Source organism: Amblyraja radiata, chromosome 33 (assembly GCF_010909765.2).
Source record: "Amblyraja radiata isolate CabotCenter1 chromosome 33, sAmbRad1.1.pri, whole genome shotgun sequence".
Lineage (NCBI taxonomy): Eukaryota > Metazoa > Chordata > Chondrichthyes > Rajiformes > Rajidae > Amblyraja > Amblyraja radiata.
In genome coordinates, this window is record NC_045988.1 from 983597 (window position 1) to 1004461 (window position 20865).

The 20865-nt window shown below is 43.5% G+C and overlaps 1 protein-coding gene and 1 long non-coding RNA gene across 2 annotated transcripts in view; one reads left to right on the plus strand and one right to left on the minus strand.

Annotated features, from left to right (window-relative positions):
• LOC116991143 overlaps positions 1-20865 on the minus strand; it is a 21627-nt gene continuing 762 nt past the window's right edge. Inside the window, exons 2-4 of the long non-coding RNA XR_004416708.1 lie at positions 9469-9517; positions 5232-5282; positions 1-364 (exon numbers count right to left, since the gene is read on the minus strand). This is a non-coding gene — a long non-coding RNA (uncharacterized LOC116991143). The remainder of the gene's footprint in view (positions 365-5231; positions 5283-9468; positions 9518-20865) is intronic.
• Positions 231-13760, plus strand: LOC116991141 (myelin protein zero-like protein 2). The gene is made up of 8 exons (XM_033049508.1): positions 231-347; positions 1695-1749; positions 5239-5408; positions 6040-6256; positions 6887-7052; positions 7139-7190; positions 9454-9579; positions 12725-13760. The coding sequence occupies exons 2-8, from the start codon at positions 1698-1700 to the stop codon at positions 12785-12787; spliced, it is 846 nt and encodes a 281-aa protein (XP_032905399.1). The 5' UTR covers positions 231-347; positions 1695-1697; the 3' UTR covers positions 12788-13760.

Genomic DNA, 20865 nt, shown 5'->3' on the forward strand with positions numbered 1-20865 from the left:
TAGATATTAGCTTTTAATTTGATGACATTTGTTCTAAAACTTTAAAAAAGGTTTATTACAAAGAGCTCAGCTCTTCAGTAACGAGACAGCTGCTTTTAAAAAATGAGAAAAGTGCAACTAAAACCACCTCCTTCACTTCTTCAGTGTGGTTTCCTGAACTCGGGAATCAGTAACGGAAGCACAGTAACACGATTGGCTACCTTGCAGATGAGAATCAAGGTACTGAGGAACACAGAGAAGGTTGCCACGCAGCACACAGCCCACAGCAGCTGGCCCAGCGGGGGATTGAACACAAGTGGATTGTGACCGTTCTACTGCATGATCTTTGGTGGAGTCATCAACTGCTAGTAAGTTCTTCCTTGCTCTGAAACATTAAAGAAACATTATTCATGAAGATCATCTCATGGTCAGAGACTTCGGTTTTAATTACAGAAGTTTCTAATTTAGTTCAAAACACAAAGTGCTGGAGGAACCCAGGGGTCAGGCAGCAACTGAGGACGAAATGGAGAGGCCACGTTTTTGGACAGGATCCATCTTTAGACTTTGTCTAATTCAAATTTGAATTCAGACTCACTCTAAAGAAGGGTCCCGACCTGAAACCTCACCAGTCCATTCATTCCTTACCAGATCCTCGCGCTGAGTTCCTCCAGTACTTGGTGTTTTGCTTAAGATTCCAGCATCTGGAGTTCTTGTTTAAGATTCCAGCATCTGCAGAGGAAAAACCAGAGGTTACCGGGTTGGACGAGTTTGCAGAAATGTACAACAGTGGAATGGTGGGGGGGGGGGGGGGGAGGAATGATGAAGTTAGGGTACACCCAGTGGCGTGTCGGGTGAGTTTGCTGAAGGTGGCTGGGGTGAGACTGGCCAAGAGAGAATTGTAACAGTCATTGGACAGAACAGCTTCTTCAATTTGAACAAGGGAACAATAAATTATTAATACTGGGTGAATATTTACAATGAAAGAATGAAGCAGATCACAAGTTTAATGTAAAGGTATACTTAGTTTAAGATTCTTTTGAAATTCTGTGGAGTTTTTTAAGTCTAAACTGACCACATCCCAACATTAAGGAGTGATTTGTGGAATTGTGAGCTTATTATCTACTCTACAGTTCTCTAGAAATTGTTAATTCAGAAGGTAGAAGAATTTTAAAATGTGAAAATACTTCCCCTCCTCCTCTTTAAAAAGGCTTCTCGTCAGTGTCTGACGCTGCTGTTGGGCTTGTTTAATGGTGAATTAGATTTTCAATTGACTGGACAGACTGACAGAATGAGTGTAGAAATGAATTGAACCAAAAACCCAGCTTCATTTCAGTTTTAACCCTTTAATCCTTGTTTTCTGACCCTACTAAATGACGCTGGCCTCTCTGGCTCTGTGACCTTGTCCAGCACTCTATGGCCCGTGCACTCCTGGAGACTCACACAGATCCCTCATTCCCTTTGAACACCTTCAGTGGCTTTCAGCTCTTCAGGCCCAAGTCCTGCAATACTCCACTTCATCTCTCCACCCCCTCTACTTCCTCCTTTAAGATGCTTGTTAAAACCACTTCTTTGACCAACCTAGTTGCCTCTCCTAGCATGTCCAGAAGTGATTATGTTTTGTTTGATATCACTTCTGTAAAGCACTGTATTAGATTTAAGTTTTATAATTACAAGGTGTTGCATCGACTGTCTATAACCTCCTGTCCTCTCTGCAGATAATGCTTAGCAGAACAGGACTGCTCTTCCTCCACATGATTCTCATATTCAGTGGTAAGTGTTGTGTCTATTGAAAGTAGAGATAGTGGAATGCTGAGTTATATATACGCTGGTCCCATGATTAGTGCTTAGGATGCATTGCCATTAATTTGGATAACTTCAAACAGACATCAGACTATTGACCGATCGAACAGGCTTTCACAACCCATAACCCAAATGTTTACGTTTTCAATGAATGATAGTAAAATAAACCTTTTTTTCCACTGGTCATTTACTAAATGACTAATGTTTAAATCTTGGAGATTCCAGAACAATCTTTAAGAGCTGGCAACCTTAATTGAGGTATGGAGGTTATGATAACCATTAACCTGCACATTGTGTTCCTGCTGAGAATTCCTCAGCACCAACCTGTAATCGTGTGAGCCAACTACCTCCAGCTTCAAGTGTCTCTCAGCCACGGCTCCACAGCCACTTCAGCCTGGAAGCTCAGCGGGTAATGAGGTGTAAAGGAAAAAAACACCGCAGATGCTGGAAATCTGCAAACAAAACCTGGAAATGCTGGCAATCTGAAATAAAAGCAGAAAAATCTCCACATGCTCAACAGGTCAGGCAATGTCTGTGGAGAGGGTAATAGAGGCACAGTTTTAGGTCAATGACAGGTCTCAGGTCAATGTGTGATGCCAGGTACAGTGGAGTAGGAAGTTTAGAAAGAGCTGCCACTATGGCATGAAGTCAAGCAGGCCAGAGAAGTCTCAGCTTCCAAGCACGAGCCTGTGCTCACCACACTCCAGGCAGAAGTAGAAGAAAGAAATAACTTGCATTAATGCTTTATATTTTCCAACCTCAGGAGACAAATGAAGTACTTCTGAACTACAGTAACTGGTCTCCACACCAAAATTAGGAAATTAGATAATCTGATTTTCCAGTGGTAGTCGGGTCTTGCAATACAGAAGCAAGTGCTCTGACCCACTACATCCATATTGACTGCTGCATTAATCTATACTAATGTTTAAGAAGGAACTGCAGATGCTGAAAAATCGAAGGTAGACAAAATTTCTGGAGAAACTCAGTGGGTGCGGCAGTATCAATGGAGCGAAGGAAATAGGCAACGTTTCGGGGCGAAACGTTGCCTATTTCCTTCGCTCCATAGATGCTGCCGCACCCGCTGAGTTTCTCCAGCAATTTTGTCTACCTTTAATTTATACTAATCCCTGTTACCTGCATTAGCTTGATAACCTTCTATACCTTGCCAATTAATGCGCCTGTCTAGATGATTCTTAGCTGTGACAGTACCTGCCTCCACACCTTTCTCAGAGTGATCCTGATTTCAACTGCCTTCTGTATGGGAGAATTGCCCCTTCAAATCCCTTCAAAATCTACGCCACTCCCCTTAAGCCCACGCCCTCTTGCCTGAGACAATCCCACTGTGGAAAATAAGGATTCTTATTATTTATCCTATACATCTCACTAATATATTTGAATACCTCTAATTGGTCTTCTCAGCCTCCTCTGTTCCAGGGAAAACCAACCCAGCCAATCCCATGTCTCTGCAGGACTGAAATCCTAACTCAATTGTAATTGTGTGGACACTTTGACCATATACAGTGGAACACTTTACTGCAGAGCTGCAGCAGTAATTTACAATAAAGGGGAAATCACTTCACAAAATCCCTTCCTCTCCCCCAACCACAAACCACCTGCTGTTTCCATTGCATGCACCTGAATGTTACCAACAACAGCCAGCTCGCTGTACAGCAATTTAACTTTTAATGTGAATAAGTACTTCAGGTTAAAACAAGGAGTGATTATATTTCTTCAAAGAAAGCCTTATTTGGAAACTAAACTTACTGTCTATGTAGGGAGATTTCAGCTGCCTTTAAATTCTGTTGAGAAAAAGGCATATAGCAAAGTACATCACAGGAACAGGCCCTTAAAGCCATCGTGTCAGCAGTGACCATGACACCAAATTAAACTACCACGCACTTGATCTATATCCCTCTATTCCTTTCCTGTTCAGGTACCTGTCTAAATGTCTCTTCAACATTGTGAATGTATCTGCTTCTAACACCACTTTAGAGTTTGTCTCTGTTTCTTCCTGTACTGGTGGCATGGCCACCCCAAGCTGACACTCAATTAAGTAATAAGTACACCAAGCCAGTCCCAATTTGTTCAAGACTAATTCTCTTTACTCATTTAATAGAATTTTTAGAAGAACAATAAAGAGGATTGTAAAGAGTACTGTTGTTGATGTGGTTAATATGGTATTTCACAGGTCTGTGACCAAACACCATATCATAGACACGTTAGCAAAATTAAACTCCCCAAGATTAAAGTTGCAATGGTTGCTTGGCTACATAGAGTGAGATGTCATTTATCAGACCCCGGGAGAAATGTGACAACACTTCAAAAAATACTTTGCATCAATGCTCTGGAATTGCAAGTATGTCCATCAAAGACCAGAGGCTAGAATCTAAAGAAGCTTTGGGGGGTTTATGCCTGGAGATCTGGGGCTGGGCTACTGGATATAATGTCGGTGTTTGTCTGCTTTACACATAGAATGATGAAAAGTTATCAGCTAGAATCAAGGTGTTTGAGTGGATTATAACAGATAACTTGAAATGAAGCAGGTTGTTAATAACTCTTAAATGTATTACCAATCAGAATGTAATGGAGAAGCTCAGGGCTTTATGCATAAAGTCTGAGGAAGGGTCTCGACCCAAAACGTCACCTATTCCTTCGCTCCATAGATACTGCCTCACCCGCTGAGTTTCTCCAGCATTTTTGTCTACGTTGTATAACTTCATAAACATTTAGGAGTGAATTACAGAGTGATAATTGTGCATAAATACAGTATATCCAGTATCTGGGGATGGAAAGAGATGAAAGCTAACCATGTTTTGGTTATTATATATAGAGTAAGAGATATCCTTGAGTGAGTCACTGGCTGAACTTGAATCAAAAGGTTTAAGTGTCCTGGAAATAGAATTACAGATAGTTGGTCAGCATCCTCTTTGATGGAAATTACAGCTCAACTTGACTCTGCGCTGTTTGTCACTGTCTGTCTGTCTGTCACTGACTGTCTGTCTGTCACTGTCTGTCTGTCACTGTCTGTCACTGTCTGTCTGTCTGTCTGTCTGTCTGTCTGTCTGTCTGTCTGTCTGCCTGTCTGTCTGTCACTGTCTGTCTGTCACTGTCTGTCTGTCGCTGTCTGTCTGTCACTGTCTGTGTGTCTGCCTGTCTGTCACTGCCTGTCTGTCACTGCCTGTCTGTCACTGCCTGTCTGTCACTGTCTGTCTGTCACTGTCTGTCTGTCACTGTCTGTCTGTCACTGTCTGTCTGTCTGTCTGTCACTGTCTGTGTGTCTGCCTGTCTGTCACTGTCTCTCTGTCTGTCTGTCACTGTCTGTCTGTCTGTCTGTCACTGTCTGTGTGTCTGCCTGTCTGTCACTGTCTCTCTGTCTGTCTGTCACTGTCTGTCTGTCTGCCTGTCTGTGTGTCACTGTGTGTCGATGTCTAAGTTCAGATGGTTTATTTTACCTTGTAGATGTCTGGCCAGTCTCAGCTGTTGGTATCTATACCCCAGAGTACCTGGTTGTGAAACAGGGAATGGATCTACGATTAGACTGCATGTTTGACTACCACGAACACACTGATATGCACAACATCAAGCTGGAATGGTTGTACACCCCTTATAATGGCACTGGAGAGAACGTGGTGAGTGTAAACCCTGCTGCCTCTGCCAACCCTCACCAATGAAAACAGTGCACTGATTTAATCCACTTGAAAGGCCAATGACAAAGGTGTAGAATTAGGCCATTCAGCCAATCGAGTCTACTCCACCATTCAATCATGGCTGATCTATTTATCCCGCTCAACTCCATTCTCCTGCCACCTATGGAATACATTGCAGCACCTACATCTGTTTCCACTGGACCTCCCATTCCTGCATGTTTTACCATCCAGGAAGAGTTGGCAGCGGCTACATGAGTTTTCCATCAGCTGCAAGTTCCCATCCAGGTCACGTATCATCCGGATTTGGAAACAAATGGTCATCTTTTGTGATTGCTGGGTGTAAGCTCTACATCGCTACACTGTGCACCACTGATATATGCATTCGTGCTGTTCAAGAAGGCAATATCAGCGATATTAGAAATGGACAACACATACAGGACCTGTCAGTGTCGCATCTATTTGATATCATATTAAAAAGTATCAGCTCTGGGAATTGTTAATAAAGATAGGGCAGGGATAATCCAACTCTGCATTTAACAAGTGCAATTTTCATCGGTGAAATTGATGGAGAACTGTTTCCTTTCAGTTATTTTCCTTCTTTATTCCAACACAGATATTGTTTTACCTCCAAGACCACAGTGTGGTGGTGCAAGGTAGCAGGTTCACCCAGAGGCTGAAGTGGACAGGTGACATCAGCAAGAAAAATGGCTCCATTCTCATAACCAAAGTGACATGCTCTGACAATGGCAACTTCATCTGCGATCTGCGCATCCCTAGATTGTGGAACAAAGTCCACCGAAGCAAGACCCTTCTAATGGTTTTGTGTGAAGGTATAAACACAACCACTGCGACTGTACACAGTTGGATTGAATGTAAAGAGTTGGATGGTTTGGTATTTTACATGGTGGGACATAAGCAAACGAGGGATTGGTATGTTCCAATTCAATACAAAAGAACTAAATGGGGAGGGAGTGATCTTTTGATATTCTGTACATTAGGTGAAAGGGAAGGAAATTATCTCTTGAGAAGCAAAAATAGGAACAAATATGAAAGTAGACACAAAAAGCTGGAGTAACTCAGCGGGACAGGCAGCATCTCTGGAGAGAAGCAATGGGTGACGTTTCAGGTCGAGACCCTTCTTCAGACTGGTTAGGGATAAAGGAAACGAGAGATATAGACGGGGTGGAGTTAAATCATTGGTCATTAAAGGGTGAATTGGTCATGGTTATTCTGGTAATTGTTTCTCTTCTTACATCTAAATATCTTGGCCACCATCGTCACTGTCGCACTTCCAGTGCTATAAATTCACCCTGGAGTGACGAAGGCTGAGAGACGACATGATGGAACAATATCAAATTTACAGAGGCATAGATAAGCTAGATAGGAATGTCTGTTTCCCATGGTAGAGGTGTCTAGCCGAGAGGGATTCTCTGACTTTTACCCTCTTCTACCTCCTACAGATGGCAAGCAGTCACGAGCCATCCACGTTCACAAGACTGAGAAAGTGATGCCAATGGGTCTCATCATAAGTACGACAGCTGGGGTGTTCATCCTCCTTGTTGTGCTCTCCATAATTCTTGTAACCAAACGGAAGTGTTCATCTAGAACAGCACCGAGGGATCAAAGGTAAAGTGTTTCTGGAGACAGATATGAACGGAATTGCAACGTTCCACCTGTTGAACAATGTATAATGCTGACCATTTTTTCCCCAGACCCTATGATGTGTCTGCAAGGAATGATCCAGGTGCCCTTCAGGGTGTTACGGTAAGGGCCGTTTTAAGCCTAGATTTATTATGATCCCGATCAATGAGAGGGATCTTCCAGTGACTGGCACACTATAAGAGCGGCACGGTGGCGCAGCAGTAGAATTGTTGCCTTACAGCGCCGGAGACCCAGGTTCGATCCCGACTACAATGCTGTCTGTACAGAGTTTGTGCGTTCTCCCCGTGACCGCGTGGGTTTTCTCCGAGATTTTCGGTTTCCTCCCACACTCCAAAGACGTACAGGTATGTAGGTAAATTGGCTTGGTAAATGTAACTTATAGGATAGTACGTATAGGATAGTGTTAATAAGCGAGGATCGCTGGTCGGCGCGGACCCGGTGAGCAGCAGCGCCTGTTTCCGTTCTGTATCTCTAAACTAAACTAAGCAAGAAACTCTACAAGGAAAGTTTGAGAAAATGATAGGTGCCTGAACGATGCTGCTGGGGAAGTGGTGGAAACAGATAGCAATGTTGAAGAAGCATTTAGATAGGCACATGGATATACTGGGAATAAAGGAATAAAGACCATATGCAAACAGTTAACTTTAGTTTGGATTAGCATCATGGTGGTTTGAAGGGCAAGCCCCTGTGCTGTACTTTTCTAGGTTCAATGTATGTTCTAATTCTATTACCCCCTCTATGCCCTGCTACGTATAACCTGCTGCTTTTAGCTTTAAATACCTGTCCAGATGCTGCTTAACTGTTCATGCCTCCACCACCTTCTCAGGTAGCTCATTCCATATACGAACTACTCTTTATATGAAAAATGTATCCTCAGATCCACCTGAAACCTTCTCCCTCACCTTAAGCATGCCCTCTACGTTAGACACCTCTACCATGGGAAAGACATAGCTATCTAACCTATACATGCCTCTGTTAATTTGATATTGTTCCATGATGTTGTGCCTCAGCCTTCGTCTTTCCTGGGTAAAAAGGCCGAGCCCTTCGGCCCACTATGTCTATACTGAACATAATGCTAGATTAAAGTAATCAGCTCTGCATGTGACCCATGTCCCTCTGTTCCCTGCCCATCTGAAAACCTCTAGAATGTCACTTTCGTATCTGCCTTCACCACTATCCCTGGCTAAGTAATGTCCCTTGTGAATCATTTCTGCACCCTCTCCAGGGTACACATCCTCCTTACAGTGTGACAGCCATAACTGCAGACAAGTGTGGCCTCAGCAACATTGTCTACACTTGCAACATGATGTCCCAACACTTAAACAATGCTTCAGCAATGAGGGCAGGTATGCCCATACACATTCCCCCAACCCTGTCTTACTACGTTCCATGTTTCTGTTCAACACTTCAGGGGCACTGCTGTTCCAGAAAAGAAATAAACTGAGAGTTATACATGAGTCCAGAATGTTAGTTCAACTAAAGTCAGAGTTACAGAGATCGAGGTTATATATTTATAATCTATTGTAAACAAATGTGACATGGAGTGACAAATATTTGCGATGACTTTAGTGTCAGCAGAATATATTTTTGTGGGATACTGATATATCATATGTCAGTGGAAGTGCTAGCCTTCCATCAAAGAGATGGGAAACTAGAGTCCGACTCCCGTGAGAGATTGGGTTGAGTTAGAATTAGATGGGTGGTTTGTGGGAATAATGGTCACTATGGTTTGCTGACGGATCATTAGTGAAAGAGCATTTAAATGATAATGTTAGGGTACAAGAAGGACAATAAGGATCTTACAGGCCTGCGCTTGCTTCAATGATAGACTTCACATATTTGAGTCGAGCTGCTACAGGAATGGTTCGCTACCAGGTTTACAATACTAGAACTCGGGCCAGTGAGAGGTGATTTAAGGAAATAAAAATGTAGGCTTTATTAGTCCAATGGTATTTTCCCCTTAACTATTCTGCTATGATAATATAATCAAGTACAGTGGCTTATTCACTGAATAATATAATTGTATTTGTAGCCAGTTTCTAGCCTGAGTTTTTCAGAACTGGTCACTAATCACATTTGCTTGACTTCCTTAGATATTGGGTGTCTTTGGAAACTAGCGTGATTCAGAGATTGTTGTTTTATAGCTTTATTTGTATCTCCTGAACATCGCCTTGCCCTGCTGCCAAAGGCTTGGCTACCTCACCAAAGCACCCGTTCTTTGTGAATGAGCTTCAGCAGTGAATGTTATCAAGTTCCATTCTGTCTTGGTTCAATAAGCAAAATAAGTTAGGACCTGTAGAAATTAATTTGGAATTTGGAGGAAGAAAAGTCAGTTGATTAATTAAATATATTCACCAACAACCAGGAGCAAAACACGTACGCCAACGTGACGAGGCAACCAGCACTTCCAGGCAACACGGCAACCGCACCTGTGGACGGACAGGACAATACGGAACCAAAAGATGATGAAAATGAAATCTATGTAACAATGGTAAGATTATTGGGGGTGCCATTCCTTTACCCTGATGTAAGTAGAAAACATGATACAAGGAGATAGACACAAAAAGCTGGAGTAACTCAGCGCGACAGGCAGCATCTCTGGAGAGAAGGAATGGGTGAAGTCATGCTGCCTGTCCCGCTGAGTTACTCCAGCATTTTGTGTCTATCTTCGGTTTAAACCAGCATCTGCAGTTCCTTCCCACACATAATAGAGGGAGGCTCACTAATGTTATCCATCCCTTGAGTACACAAATTGTGTGAAGATATTTTACCAAATGATACTGAGCACAACCTCATGCATCCCATTCCCACTCAATCCTCCACTCAAGCTCCTTCAATGAACTAGTTCCCGAGGCCAGGAATCCCCATACCTCTAGCAGGGGACTACAGTGTCCACAATGTAAATACTAACTAGTGTGAGAAATACCAGAGAAAGAAACATCATTAGGACATTAAAAGAAATTCGATTTTTTTCTAGGTAAATATTATTTTTATAAAAATAATAGAAATATATAAAAAAATAATAGAAATAGATATAAATAATAAAATAATAGAAAAATGAACTGTGCAGCAGGGCAGCATAGTGGGTAGAGCTGCTGCCTGACAGTTCCAGAGACCCGCGTTCGATCCTGACCTCGGGTGCTGCCTGTGTGAAGTTTGCATGTTCTCCCTGTGACTGCGTGGGTGTTTTCCGGATGCTCCGGTTCTTCCCAGAACCCAAAGACTTGCAGGTTTGTATGTTAATTGGCCTCTGTAAAATTGCCCCAAGTATTTAGGGAGTGGATGAGAAAGTGGGATAATATAGAACTAGTGTGAGCGGGTGATCGATGGTTGTTGCAGACTCGGGAAGCCCAAGGGCCTGTATCTATGTTGTATCTCTAAACTAAATTAAATAGTGAAGAATGATAGGGCAGGTGCAAGCCTCTTTCACCACATGGATGGATATTTAATTAAAGAATGTGAAGGATTTTGCATATCTTTGCTGCCTTTTACAATAATAAGACATTACAGATGAATTCACTGCCATTGAAGTACACTTTGTCAATGGTCACTTTTACTCTAGAAAATGCAACAGACACCTAGTCACAGACAGCTCACAGAACAGCAATGTGATCATTATCAGGCATTCTATGCTTGGTACACAGGTTGCCAGGGATATGTTTCCTGTGTTTCTACTAAAGAACATGTAGCTATCTGAGCAGCAAATGGGGCTTCAGTTTGACATCTCATCCAGAAGATGGCACTCCCACAGTACTGAACTGAAATGCTGGCCTGAATTTACAATTCTCCCTAGAGTAGAATTTGAATCCTCAAATTTCCGAGTGAAGCAAGATATTGACCTCATGTGCTCTAACTCCAATTACCGCAAGTAGTTGCATTAGATACCATTATTCTCTTATCAGTGCTTATGCAATAGTTTACAACACATTTTACTGCCTTCTTGTTGGACAGAGCCTCAGACACTCCATTTGACCAGCCAATTCCCCTTAACTATCTCTGACATCATCAGGATACAAGGAACTGCAGATGCTGGTTTACAAAACTGACACAAAGTGCTGGAGTAACTCAACGGGTCAGGCAGCCTCTTTGGAACACATGGCTAGGCAACGTTTCAGGTCAGGACCCTTCTTCCCAGCCTGAAGAAGGTTCCTGACTGGAAATGTCATCTGTCCATGTTCTCCAGCGATGCTGCCTGACCCATCGAGTTATTCCAACAATTTGTGTCTTTTTCTGACATCATCCTTTGGTTCATCTCGCATTTGTATTCCTGGCCTCTACCCTCTGTACCATTTTGGGTATATTTTATATGCATTTACACATTTTTTTTAAATGTATTCGTTCCTGGGTTGTAGATAGCACAAGTAAGACAGCAAGTTTGTGTCCATCCCTAAATGCCTCCATGTGGAAGGTTTGTGAAGCCATTGAGAGGAGAGTTAAGAAGCAGACTGGGTGAGAACAGTGAGTGAACCAGGTGGATTTTACAACAAACTGATCATTATCATCCTTTACTCCAGATTTATTTAATCACTTGAATTTCAGTTTGCTGACTCTCACGATGGGATCCAAACTAATGTCTCCATCAATAATCCAGGCCAGTGATTCAGCCAAACACATGCTCCACTAATTACTTGTTCCAATAATTATAGCCCTCGGAGGTTTCACACTTTTCCATCTTACATTATTTTAGTGTGATTTAGCTATTATTTGTGACAGCAAGATTTGGAGTTCAATTTTATACCAATTCCCAAGTTTCTGGTGTTGTAACAATAGAATGGAAGATGACTCACTGGGTAAGATTGCTTAGATCATCACTTCATTCATACTTCAAAATGTACCAGTGCAACAACAGAACAACCACAATTTAATAATTCTCTTACTCAAGGTAATCTGGAATTTATTCCTGAAATAATGTCTTGGAAGTGTATGGTTATTTATTGTAATTAACATGCTTCAATCAATTCAAAGTTATAAGTTGGGTGGTCATGTTGCAGTTGTATAAGATGTTGTGAGACTGCATTTAGAATATTGTGTTCAGTTCTAGGCACCATGTTATAGGAAAGATATAGTTAAGCTTGAAAGGGTTCGGAGAAGAGTTACGAGGATGTTGCCAAGATTAGAGGGTGTGAGCTATAGGGAGAGGTTGAATAGGCTGGGTCTCCATTCCTTGGAGCACAGTAGGATGAGGGTTGATCTTATAGCGGTGGATAAAATCATGAGAGGAATAGATCGGGTAGATGCACAGAGTCTCTTGCCCAGAGTAGGGGAATCGAGGACCAGAGGACATAGGCTCAAGGTGAAGGGGGAAAGATTTAAGAGGAATCTGAGGGGTAACTTTTTCACACAAAGGGCGGTGGGTGTATGGACCAAGCTGCCAGATGAGGTAGTTGAGGCTGGGACTATCCCAACGTTTAGGAAACGGACAGTTACATGGATTGGACAAGTTTGGAGGGATATGGACCAAGCGCAGACAGGTGGGACTAGTGTAGATGGGACATGTTGGCTGGTGTGGGCAAGTTGGATCGTAGGCCCTGTTTCTACACTGTATCACTCTATGACTCTAGAAAGGATGCTGTTGATTTAGTTACATAGTTACTGGCCCTTGCCCATTTCTTACACTGTCCTTCTTTTAATTCCAGCATGCATTCTTAGGAATCGGGAAATCAGACAATCAACTTCCCGACCCAATCATGAAACAGTGACTCAACAGGAATATTTCTAACAAACCCAGTGTTCATAGGTTTTTTCATGGATTGTTGGGATTTTGAGGCACCGTTCATTCATCATTTTAGTAACCGAGGACATCTACCAACAATTATTCAGGAACATATCTGTCAGGTCTAGTTTGACACAGCGATTGACAGATTATTTCTCAAGCCTTGTTTCTCAAACTTCCTGGTTTATTTCGAGTCACCTTGAACCGGACTCATTCTGTTTTATCACACCAAGAGCCAAGAGGGAAAGCACTTCCAGGTCAAAGTTTTACCAACCTCTACCATGGGGTTTGTGAAGAAATAATTATGAACCAATCAATGCTCTGTGTTTCATCTATTTCTTAAGTTTGGAGTGGGTAACATATTCTTTAAAAATATGGTCATGAATTCTGTTATGGAATAGAGGTTGAAGGGAAAGGACAAGTTGGTTCAAGTCTGTGTGTGCTTAAATAATACCTTTCAATCTACTTACTATTCAATTGGGACACAAAGTTAGGCAAAGACGTCTCAAAAATTGCATGAAACATGTACCTTATAATATATATTGTCACTGATGTGCCTATCTGTGTGGATTGTGAGTGTAAATGTCAAAGAGGAAGTTTGTGTGTCAGAGTTGTTGACTTTAACCTTGAGTCATTTAATACATTTTATGATCAAAGGAATACATTGAAATATATGCATTATTGCGATATCCAGTAAACTCTCTGTGCACAGCATGCTTCAGTGATAAGACCAAATAATCTACACTTTGATATTCCTGGTTCCATAATATTTGCCATTAGAACAGCAATATATTTACTGTGCTTCAAACCATATCAAAGCACTTCACTCCAACAAAATAAAACATAAGGCCCATTTGGACAGATGACTAAAAGCTTGGTCAAAGAGATAAGAAGTGTCTTAATTGAGGTTGGAGTGGGAGACAGGCAGAAAGGAATTCCAGTCAGTCACAGCAATAATATTTGAGAATGATAACTTGGCTGCAAATGCATGACTGTAATTATCTTGCCGCGCGGGATGCTGGTAGAGGTTGCAGATACCAAAAAATTAAAGAGTTTTGAGGCTATAGAAGCATTTAAAAACAAGAATTAAAATTCTAAAATCAAGACTTTCCTTAACATGAAGCCGGCAGGGGCCAGCAAGCAAAGGGGCTCCATGAAATGACCCCATAACCCCATCTCCCTACAAGTAGCATCTTGAGATCAGTTATGTTTAGCTGGAAGTATAGAAATCTGGAGTATAGTATCTGGATTATAATCAGACAGCATGTCTGAGTGTAGCACTTCCTCAGAATGGCCCTGGAACTGTTCTGAAATCTCTGGAATGGGGTGAATGTCCAAGCTACTGATGGAGAGTGCTCTCCACTGAGCCTGAATACTATTTGCTCGTACCCTCCCCTCTGATTACTTTCCAAAAGAGGTCACTGGACAGCAATCAGAAATCGTGTCTCAAGTCAAGTCAAGTCAAGTTTATTCGTCACATACACATACGAGATGTGCAGTGAAATGAAAGTGGCAATGCTCGCGGACTTTGTGCAAAAAGACAAACAAACAAACAACCAAACAAACTATAAACACAATCATAAACACACACATATTCTTTTACATATTAAATATTGGAAGGAAAAACGTTCAGTAAAGTTAGTCCCTGGTGAGATTTACAGTCCGAATGGCCTCTGGGAAGAAACTCCTTCTCAACCTCTCCGTTCTCACAGCATGGCAACGGAGGCGTTTGCCTGACCGTAGCAGCTGGAACAGTCCGTTGCAGGGGTGGAAGGGGTCTCTCATGATATTGTTGGCTCTGGAGTTGCACCTCCTGATGTATAGTTCCTGCAGGGGGGCAAGTGAAGTTCCCATAGTACGTTCGGCCGAACGCACTACTCTCTGCAGAGCCTTCTTGTCCTGGGCAGAGCAATTCCCAAACCAGGTGGTAATGTTTCCCGGACAAGATGCTTTCCACAGCCGCTGACTGGAGGATCCTCGGAGACACTCTGAATTTCCTCAATTGCCTGAGGTGGTAAAGGCGCTGCCTTGCCTTACTCACGAGTGCTGAGGCGTGTGATGCCCATGTCATATCCTCAGAGATGTGGACTCCCAGATATTTAAAACAGCTCACCCTATCCACAGGATCCCCATTTATCCTCAATGGTGTGTACGTCCTCGGATGATGTGCCCTCCTAAAGCCCACGATCAGCTCCTTCGTTTTTTTGATGTTCAAGAGGAGGCTGTTATCCTGGCACCAGAGTGCTAGACCAGCCACCTCCTCCCGGTAGGCCTTCTCGTCGTTGTCTGAGATCAGGCCCACCACCACAGTGTCATCAGCAAACTTAATTATTGAGTTGGAGCTGAACCTAGCCACACAGTCATGTGTGTACAGGGAGTACAATAGGGGGCTGAGGACACAACCCTGGGGCGATCCTGTGCTCAGGGTGAGGGACTTCGATGTATTCCCTCCCATCTACCTGGGGCCTGGCGGTGAGAAAGTCCAGGACCCAGGCACACAGGGAGGTGTTGAGCCCCAATTCCAGTAGCTTCCCGGCCAGTCTGGTGGGGACTATCGTGTTGAAGGCTGAACTGTAGTCTATGAACAGCATCCTCACGTAGCCCCCCTTCTGGCTGTCCAGATGAGAGAGAGCGGTGTGCAAAACCTGGGAGACCGCATCGTCCGTGGATCTGTCCGGACGGTATGCGAACTGCAACGGGTCCATGTTGCGAGGGATGAAGGCGCAGATGTGTTTCTTCACTGCTTGTGTTTCGTCTCTGCTTCTCTGCCGCACTGATGCTGATGCCATCTTGCAGATTGTTGATTTGGTTAAAACTTTGTAAACCAGCAGTCATGATTGGTGGAATAATGGCGGAAGTGAGATAAAATCTTACAGAGAAGGATAAGATTATAATTGTAGAAAAGGAAATGGTTCTGAATAAAAATAGCAGAACTCATGGTAGCAAGTTACTTAGGTCTGATCATATACACCTGGCTGGTGACTGGAAAATGTTGGGCACTATTCAATATTAAATATATCAATTGTATTGTGATAAAGGACGCTAATAATCTTATTGAATTTATCCAACAGCGAAGGTAATCCAGAAACATTGTCTAATCTTGATCTTGGACAAATCCATTATTAATGATAATTGAATCCATTAGTAGTCATTTAAATGACTATCAAATCAATGAGTTAAACAATCATTCAACCAATGTCGATCTATTACTGGCGAAGAAGCAGAAAATATTGATGAAAATCAATATCAGGTAACATCCGTGGAAAGAGAAACAGTTGGTGTTTTGGGTCCATTGTCAGGTAGGAATGTGAGTAGGATTTCAGCAAGAGAGATGGTTGGGAGAAATGTGAAGAACACACCATGATAGGTTGACTCAAAATGGCTTAGAGGAGAGTTTTTAGCACTAAGTAACTAGACTAGTGGGTGAGCAGCTATTTACTAAGCAATAAGTTGTTTGTGGTAAGATGGAAAAGAAAAACACAGAAAATGGAAACACTGAATAAACTAAGCAGGTCGGTGAAAAATGAAAGAATCTATGTTTCAGATGAGGGGCCGTTCATCACACCAGAGAAGGAGAGGAACAGGTTGGTGTGGGTAGCAGGCAAATGGGAATTGCCCATGGAACCAGTGGGATTTCCCTCGTGGGGTGAACACATTGGGCAGACGGGCCAAAGTACCGCAGCTGTGTAGTTTGTGGCTACTGTGGTTGTGCCGTACAGGAACATATTCAGCAAGTAGACACAAAATGCTGCAGTAACTCAGCGGGTCAGGCAGCATATTCAGCGGGTCAGGCAGCATATTCAGCAGGTCAGGCAATGCATAAAGAGGAATGGAAACAAGGATGACAGGTGGAAATTGTCCTTATTTAGACATGTTAGCTAGAGTTTGAGAATTGAGTGTTAAATCTGGAGGGCTGCAACATGGAGTTGGTCTCTCCCCTCATCATGTTTGGTACAGATGTTGTGGGCTGAAGGGCCTGTTCCTGTGCTATACTGTTATGTGTTAACATCGACAGGTGGAAGATGAGGTGACATTCTTGACCGTGTGTTGGCTCTTGTTGTGACAGTGCAGGAGGTCACAGAGGATCAGGGCAGTGGGGGCGGAGGGGGGATTTTTAATTTATATTTAAAGACAAGATGCGTTTGACAAATTGATATTTTTAAAGAAAAGAATGATTCCTGTGATAAAGGAAATCTGGGAAAATGTCCCGAATATTTCCACCTACTTCGGAATGTTTCAAAGCTTTCCAACAAAATCTGCCTCTGAGAAACAAATAACTACATGGATAAAAGGTTGGCTGAGGGTGGGGATGCAAACTGATTTGGACATGAGCAGTTATGGACAGGAAAGCAAGTCAGTCAAGGGACAAGACAGAGAGAAGGACAAGTCTGAAGAAGGGTCTCGACATGAAACGTCACCCATTCCTTCTCTCCACAGATGCTGCCTGTCCCGCTGAGTTACTCCAGCACTATGTGTCTACCTTGGATGGAACAGAGACATACGTATTCATATATATAGTTGGCTAAAGAAGTAAATATGGGTAGATATTCACAAAATGGACAATTATAAGTTTAATAAATGGAGCACAGACAGCGAATGAGGTTAGAAACAAAGTGTTGCAGATGCTGGTTGTTACACAAAGTGCTGGAGTAATTCAGCAGGTCAGACAGCATCTCTGGAGATCATAGATAGGTGACGTTTCAGGTTGAGACTCTTCTGAGGTAAATGAGGATTCTGTACTAAGGTGTTTGTCGTGGTTATTTGAGAAAGAGCAGCTAGACGCCACACAGCATTTACGCATAGAATATGGAGAGTGAGGCAGCTATCCATTATTTTACTAATTGCTTTGCATTCTCGCATAGAAAGCGGAATAATGTGTGGTGAGACCAGACAGGTTGAGCAAAAAGGTTTTTTATTTTTAATAAAAAGGAATAACAAAAACCCGTGAAGTTGGCGAGTTACTGAGTTGGATGATCAGCCATGATCATATTGAATGGCGGTGCAGGCTCGAAGGGCCGAATGGCCTAATCCTGCACCTATTTTCTATGTTTCTATGTCTGCACTAACAATAATAAGCTCCTGTTGCTGGGAGGAGCGCTGACTAACTAGCGGATACACCCCAAAAGCCCGCGAAAACCCGCACATGACCGCACCGACCAATGAGGAGGGTTCTGCCCTCTCCACCCCACCACTAGGTGCCGCTACAAATGGGCGTTTTAAGGGGGTTTTGATAAAATAAATTGGGTAAGTGTGAATGAGGACGAGTAGTGGAAAGGAAAGCTGGGTGGACGGAGAGAGGGAAGGGGAGAGGGGGAAGAGAGGAGGGAGGGAGGATGGGTGGACAGGAAAGGGGGAAGAGGGGACCATGGACCGTTTTATTCCGTCAAAATGGTGTTCCAACAGATATAATTTACCATGGGTAAATTCATCAATTAGGTGTGCAATTAGGAAAAAACAAAGGCTTTATAACAGAGCAAGAAAATCTGGGTCAACTTCCGCATGAGATTTCAGCGTTTAATTGACAGACAAATCAGGAAAGCGCATCAAGATGTGATAGGGGAAAGTTTAAAATCAGAAGCCTTTCTGGAATTACATCAAGAAAATGAGCCAGGAAGTATTGGGAATCTCAAGCCTTACATCAATGGGGCGGGCAAGGACGAAGTGTTAAACCAGCAGTTTTGTTTGGTTTTTACTGAAGAAAACCTAGATGAATTCCCGTCATTGAACTCACAACAAATTCCAAAAATTGCAGATCTTAAGGTAACAATGGTGGGATGCAGAAATTATTGGAAGAAATACAACCAAAGAAGGCATCAGGGCCAGACCAGATACAGAAGGCATCAGTGCCAGACCAGATACAGAAGGCATCAGTGCCAGACCAGATACAGAAGGCAACAGGGCCAGACCAGATACAGAAGGCAACAGGGCCAGACCAGATACAGAAGGCAACAGGGCCAGATCAGATACAGAAGGCAACAGGGCCAGACCAGATACAGAAGGCATCAGGGCCAGACCAGATACAGAAGGCATCAGGGCCAGACCAGATACAGAAGGCAACAGGGCCAGACCAGATACAGAAGGCAACAGGGCCAGACCAGATACAGAAGGCAACAGGGCCAGACCAGATACAGAAGGCAACAGGGCCAGACCAGATACAGAAGGCAACAGGGCCAGATCAGATACAGAAGGCAACAGGGCCAGACCAGATACAGAAGGCAACAGGGCCAGATCAGATACAGAAGGCAACAGGGCCAGACCAGATACAGAAGGCAACAGGGCCAGATCAGATACAGAAGGCAACAGGGCCAGACCAGATACAGAAGGCAACAGGGCCAGATCAGATACAGAAGGCAACAGGGCCGGACCAGATACCAGCCAGAGTTTTAAAGAATTGTTCAGCAAGCTTAGCTCCAGTCTTCCAAAAGATTTTTCAGAAGTCTGGTTTGTGGAGAACTCCCAGAAGATTGGCTGAATGCTAACATTGTCCCCATCTATAAAAGGAGATAGGATAAATCCTGCAAATTATCGCCCAGTTTCACTGACCTCCACACCAAGCAAGATTCTCCAACATATAATCCATCGACATATTATGGACCATATTGACTTCCACAAGGTACTAACGACAACCAACATTGCTTTAGACAGGGTCGACATGTGAAACCCAACTGGCGGGACTCATCGATGATCTAGCCTGGTCACTCGATAACAAAGGTCAGATCGACCTGATTATATTAGACTTCAATAAGGATCTTGATAAGGTTCCCCATAAGCGGCTCCTGTACAGGCTCAACCATGGAGGAATAGGCGACAACCTCTTAAAATGGATTGAGATCTTTTTGACAAGGAGACACCAGCGAATTCTCTTGGAGGGAGTGACGTCTATTGAAACTTCTGTGACATCAGGTGTACCACAGGGGACTGTCAGGGGTCCATTGCTCTTCCTACTGGATATCAATGACATTCCAAATGCAGTTTCGTCCAGAGTTCGACTCTTTGCAGATGATGCCATCATTTACAGAGAGATTAAAACACCAGAGACAGCTTGTCCTTCCAAAAGGATCCAGATGCTCTCTGTGTGGGGAAAGTGTCTAACAAAGCAAATAGAACTCTCGGCCAACTCAAAAGAAATTTTCACGCATGTAGTACATCCGTCAAAGAGAATGCCTACAAGTCCTTGGTCAGGTCCAAATTGGATTATTGTGGAGCCGTTGGGTTCCCTTCACCAACAACAACAAGATCACCCTGGAGAAAGTACAACGCCGAGCAGCCCGCTTTGTATGTAATGACTACAAGCGCAAATCAAGCGTGAATAATATGCTGACTTCTCTCGGATGGGACGCCCTAGATCTCCGCAGAATCAGGCTGAGACATTGCAATTTACAAGGAGATTCACAAAATCACACCATCAAATCTCCTGTCATCCCAGAGCACCAACTGCCATGAAACAAGACTAAATAACGGCCCCTACATCATCAACTCGCTAAATGTCAATAAACCTTGCTACCAATATTCCCTTTCCCCAAGGACGATAAGGGAATGGAATATGTTGCCACCCAACACACGCGCTGCTCCCAATCAAAAGGGGTTGAGCAACCAGATCTCCTCAACTTTGTCAAAAAGGCCCACTTCAAAATGTAATCACTACGCTACTCACTCCCACCTGTGCGAGGTAACCACTGATGGGGTGTTTGCAGTCATCAACCAGAACCAGGGGAGGGGAGGGAGGGAGGGACAGGAGAAGGGAAGAGAGAAGGATGAGAGAAGGGGAAGAGAGAAGGGGAAGAGTGGAGGGGAGAGGGGGAAGAGTGGAGGGGAGGGAGGGAGGATGGGTGGACAGGAGAGGGAAGAGTGGAGGGGAGAGGGGGAGGAGAGAAGGGGAGAGGAGGAGGATGGGTGGACAGGAGAGGGGAGAGGGGGAGGAGAGAAGGGGAGGATGGGTGGACAGGAGAGGGGGAAGAGAGAAGGGGAGAGTGGGAAGAATGGAGGGAGGGAGGATGGGTGGACAGGAGAGGGAAGAGGGGGAGGAGAGAAGGGGAGAGGGGGAGGATGGGTGGACAGGAGAGG

Bases quoted from the DNA above. Each gene is read 5' to 3' on its own strand.
- LOC116991141 (XM_033049508.1), top strand. From the start codon at position 1,698: ATGCTTAGCAGAACAGGACTGCTCTTCCTCCACATGATTCTCATATTC. The intron at 1,750-5,238 runs GTAAGTGTTGTG...TTTACCTTGTAG, and splicing joins CATGATTCTCATATTCAGTG to ATGTCTGGCCAGTCTCAGCT. The intron at 7,053-7,138 runs GTAAAGTGTTTC...TTTTTTCCCCAG, and splicing joins ACAGCACCGAGGGATCAAAG to ACCCTATGATGTGTCTGCAA.